The sequence below is a fragment of the Arachis stenosperma genome, chromosome 6 (assembly GCF_014773155.1).
Source record: "Arachis stenosperma cultivar V10309 chromosome 6, arast.V10309.gnm1.PFL2, whole genome shotgun sequence".
NCBI classification, from domain to species: Eukaryota; Viridiplantae; Streptophyta; class Magnoliopsida; order Fabales; family Fabaceae; genus Arachis; species Arachis stenosperma.
This window is the reverse complement of record NC_080382.1, coordinates 20,295,915-20,300,219: the sequence shown is the minus strand read 5'-3', so window position 1 is coordinate 20,300,219 and position 4,305 is coordinate 20,295,915. Positions and strand designations below refer to the sequence as shown.

The window sequence follows — 4,305 nt, the reverse complement described above, 5'->3', positions numbered from 1 at the left end:
TAATAAATATGTATGTTTTTCTATTAATGAATAGTGCAAAATTGAAATAGAATTGTCCATATATTTTGTTATGGTACATGTCTTGTTACGGTGAAATATTTATTATTTTTTGAATTTTTATATATTTTTTTATTAATTGTTCTTTATTTATTACAAATCTTATCAAAACAGATAAAATTTCATTCCAAAAATTATTATGTAAATTATTATTTTTCATAAATATATACTATTAAAGTAATTAACCGTATATATAAATATCACCATTAAATTTTAGTTGATAAATTAATCAAAAAATATTATATATCCACTGTTTACTATCTTAAAAAATTAAATTAATATCTCTTTTTAATAATTAATTAGTCCGAAATCAAAATCTTAGTGGTTCAGCACCCCATTGTTACTTTACTCACTAAAAAAAATCACCTTGATAAGATTGAAAAAGTGTGGGCATTGCAGCTGAGGCCCAGCACAGTTGGTATACCTGTCTGCCTCATACAACGCTGCATCTGGGTTCAAATTGCAGCTGAGGCTGGTTGTTAGTTTAAGAACCTATGATATCTATGGTAGTGTGTGTGAGTGTATTGTGTGTGTGTGAAAAACATGGGGCTAATGCCTAGGATTGGAGGCTGTACAATCCACTTTACCAAAAAAAAAAAAAAGTGTGGGCATTTAGAAATGTGCACGAAAAGCATAGCGTTGTGAATAGTAGTTTGGATTCTGTGATGGAGATTGGTGAAGTACTTGTTCGAGCTTCATCTTCATCCATTCCTCTGCATCACCGAAACCCAGTACCTTCCCATTTTCATGTTCATCTTCCCAAAGCTTCGTCTTTTCCTCTTTCCTCTGAGAACCGCATCTTCATTCTTGGCATAGGATTCGTGGCCCAGTCCCTTGCCCTCAAACTCCAAAATCATGGATGGTTAGATTCTCTCTTTCTTATTATTGATAATTGATGTTTTCTCAGGGGAATTACAATGATTAATTAACTTAATTTTTATTATTACTATATAGTTAGTTAAGTTGTGGAACATTTGTTATTGTTACTGTTATTTATTGGATTGGATTTTAGGGTTGTTTCTGGAACTTGCACAAGCCATGTGAAGAAGAAGAAGCTTGAGGGTATGGGGTTTCAAGTTTGCCTTTTTGATGCAAACTATCCTCAGTGAGTCAATGAATATAGTTTAAGTTTACTATATGGAATTTTTTTTAGGGTGAAGTATACTTTTGTCATGGAGTTTTCCAAAAGTTTCAAAAGCACCTCTAATGTTTATATTTATTCAATTTTATTCTTGATGTTTGAAATAAGTTTCAATTATGCTAATTGTTAGCTGCCAAAAGATTATCTAGGGTAGAATTGAAACTTGAAAGTGTCACGGGTATTTTTAAAACTTTTCAAAGGTTTTCAGAACAGAAAACATATTTTATCCCTTTTCTATGCAAACTATTCAGAATTTCAGGTTGAGGATCATGAATTATGATAAATCTTGTTTGTTTTTTTAGTTTTCTAATTTCATTTTTTCCCCATAGTTATAGCAACACTTTAGTACTTATATAATCATGCTACTTAAAGAAATGGAAATGTATTCTTAAAGATGTGTTCAAGGTTTTAAATCTTTGAAATTTTGGTTTTTCCTTCTTCTATTCTGCTTTGTGGTTTTACATTATCTATTTTGTTTTTATAGTTTCTAATTTCATTTTTCCTAGTTATAGAGTATAGACTTTAAACATATATTTGTTCTGCAGACCGAGTATGCGAAGTCTGCTGAAAGATTGCACTCACCTTCTTGTTTCTATTCCTCCTGTTGCGGGCATTGGCGACCCAGTATGATTCTGCTTTATTGATTATTATATCGTCGTGAGTCAATGGATTTTGTATTCTGAGGTAATCTCTTTCAGAACCTACATTACGTTTTATTTATTTGTAGATGCTTCAGCATGAAGAACTTCTAAGAAGCTCGTTAGTCGATGGGAATCTTCAATGGCTCTGTTACTTGTCTTCGACTAGTAAGTCTTCATTGAACTTAGTAACTAGTTTGATGTTGTTGTTCCTTCATGTTCATGAATAAGAAAATTGCAAGTTGTGCTTTTTCAAAAATAAAATCACTCGTGGGCGAGAGTCGCATTATCTGGTACATAAATCTTTGCACAAAACATAAATCACAAGACATCTTTGTTGTTCTGATTGAAAATTTGAAATTCTTATGAAGAAATCATACTCTCAATGGGCATTATAAGTTACATGTTTTAAACCAGAAAAAAAGAATGCATAGAATATGCATTTTATGGTAAGCTGATAAGGAGAAACATATTATATCTTTCACATTCTTTCTTTAAGTTGATCTTGCAAAAATGTTGTGTAATGTTTAACTAAAAACATATATGAGTTATGATAGGACATTTTGGTGTCACTTGATCCATGTATAGTTATTCTTTTCTAGTCTGACTATTTTCCATGAATACCAAGGATCTTGCATAAACATAAAAGAAACTAATTTGCTTTAACAATATTGAGTTGTCATTTTAGTTGTCTGCTTATGCTTCTGACTTTCTAGAACCAGGATTTCTGGCGGCAAGTAATGTGCTACTGCTGCTTAGAGATGAAGTTTTCTAACGCTTTCGAATCCAAATATAATCTCAGAGATGCTTCCTGTCTAGCAGGCGTCTACGGAGACTGTGGCGGTGAACTAGTGGATGAGGAGTGAGTGTAACTAAACAAATCACCTTTTTTTTTTTTTTTCAGTTTTTCCTTCAAAATTTGTTAGACTATTCTCTTAGTTGGTTGAGTTTGTGCATCGCGTTTCGACAGTTACCCAACAAACCCGAAAAGTGAGTCGGCTAAATTAAGGTTAGCTTCTGAAGAAGGTTGGTCGAATTTGGCTCACCATCTTGGGTTTTCATCGCAAGTATTCCGCCTTGGAGGTATCTATGGCCCTGGTAGAAGGTAATTTCCTGTTTTACTGTAATTCATTTTATCTTTCAAGTAAGGTTTCTCTTATGCGTTTCTTTGCGGTTTATGTGCGAATAAAAAATTTGAGGAACTGCATCACTGTCTGCCTTGACAATTAAGTAAACTCACCAATATAGAGAAGAGATCTTATCGGCAATTTAAATTATAAATTTCGGATTATGTTTTTATGGCAGTTAGCGCATTCTGTTACTTTCCATTTACTACTTCATATTCTTTTGTTTTAGTGCGATCAATACAATACTCAAGCAGGAGCCTTTGTCGGAAGGGCAGAAGATGAGAAAATACCGAAAATATACGTCGAGAGTTCACGTTGATGATATTTGTCAGGCGCTTATGTCTGCTATTTACACAACTCCCCCAAGGTTAGTCTTGAGTGTAATCAACTTTCTAAACTATGCAAAATTTTGCAAGATTCTATGGCATTTCACTTGCAGGGAAGTTTACAACATCGTTGATGATGATCCTGCTCCAAGAGAAGAAGTATTTGAATATGCAAGAAAATTGGTGTTGAAAAAGTGGCCAGGCTTGAACTTAGAACATCTAGAGCTGGAAGAAAGCTCGGGTGCGAAAACGAGAAATCAATGGGGCGAGAAGCGCGTGTCGAATACTCGAATGAAGAAGGAACTTGGAGTGCAGCTACTTTACCCTGATTACAAATCAGGATTGCAGAGCATAATTGACCAGATAGAGAACCCTTTTTCCAATGTAGTTGATCATTGATCATACTTATAATTTGAGTTAAATTCTCTGCAAACACTATTGTAATTCCTTAAAGTGTTGAAGTTGAGACATGAAAATTTGGATAGTGAATTACCGAATTTTTATCTTGCCAAAAACAGCTGCAACTAATGTAGTAGTTTTTTTTTTTCAGTTTATTTAGAGAAACCATAGGTGGTTAAAAATTTTGAAGTCTTCCAATCATAGTTTTCTAACATATTTGTGAGATTATCATTTTTTATGCAATGATCAAAACAACTACACGTGTGTTTTGAGTTCATATATTATTGGATACAGTTAGATATGTTTCTTTTTTCAAAATAAATAAAATTTTAACTATTGGTTAGAATTTTTCATTAAAATGATTTGTTGTTGTCCTTTTTGTATCTGACTGTTTGGTCATAATTATAGGATTAATATTCATATAGTCAATATCGGTTACAAATTCAAAATCAATTCAAAAATAAATAAATAGGACTTGTTAATAGTAAAACTATATATAAATATATTGTGATGTAATTTCACCTTTGTTAGCATATTTTTCCTCCCTCTCTCCCTAAATTCTTCCTTTTAATGTGTCTGTATTTCTCCTACAAAGGTCTTTTGATACAAGCGTGAGT

The 4,305-nt window shown here is 32.5% G+C and overlaps 1 protein-coding gene across 2 annotated transcripts; it reads left to right on the top strand.

Moving 5' to 3' along the window:
• The first annotated feature begins 472 nt into the window (after positions 1-472).
• On the top strand, positions 473-3,895 carry LOC130933016 (uncharacterized). Of its 2 annotated transcripts, XM_057862504.1 has the most exons (8): positions 473-919; positions 1,070-1,162; positions 1,744-1,822; positions 1,926-2,004; positions 2,659-2,698; positions 2,807-2,941; positions 3,193-3,330; positions 3,403-3,894. In XM_057862504.1, the coding sequence occupies exons 1-8, from the start codon at positions 723-725 to the stop codon at positions 3,686-3,688; spliced, it is 1,047 nt and encodes a 348-aa protein (XP_057718487.1). In that variant the 5' UTR covers positions 473-722; the 3' UTR covers positions 3,689-3,894. The 2 variants fall into 2 exon arrangements, with proteins under 2 accessions (XP_057718487.1, XP_057718486.1); XM_057862503.1 differs by having other exon boundaries at positions 3,193-3,895.
• Positions 3,896-4,305: the final 410 nt, after the last annotated feature.

Excerpts from the sequence above, each read along its gene's own strand:
- LOC130933016 (XM_057862503.1), top strand. The coding sequence starts at position 723 with ATGGAGATTGGTGAAGTACTTGTTCGAGCTTCATCTTCATCCATTCCT. Across the intron at positions 920-1,069 it reads AAACTCCAAAATCATGGATG|GGTTGTTTCTGGAACTTGCA; the intron begins GTTAGATTCTCT and ends ATTGGATTTTAG. Across the intron at positions 1,823-1,925 it reads TTGCGGGCATTGGCGACCCA|ATGCTTCAGCATGAAGAACT; the intron begins GTATGATTCTGC and ends ATTTATTTGTAG.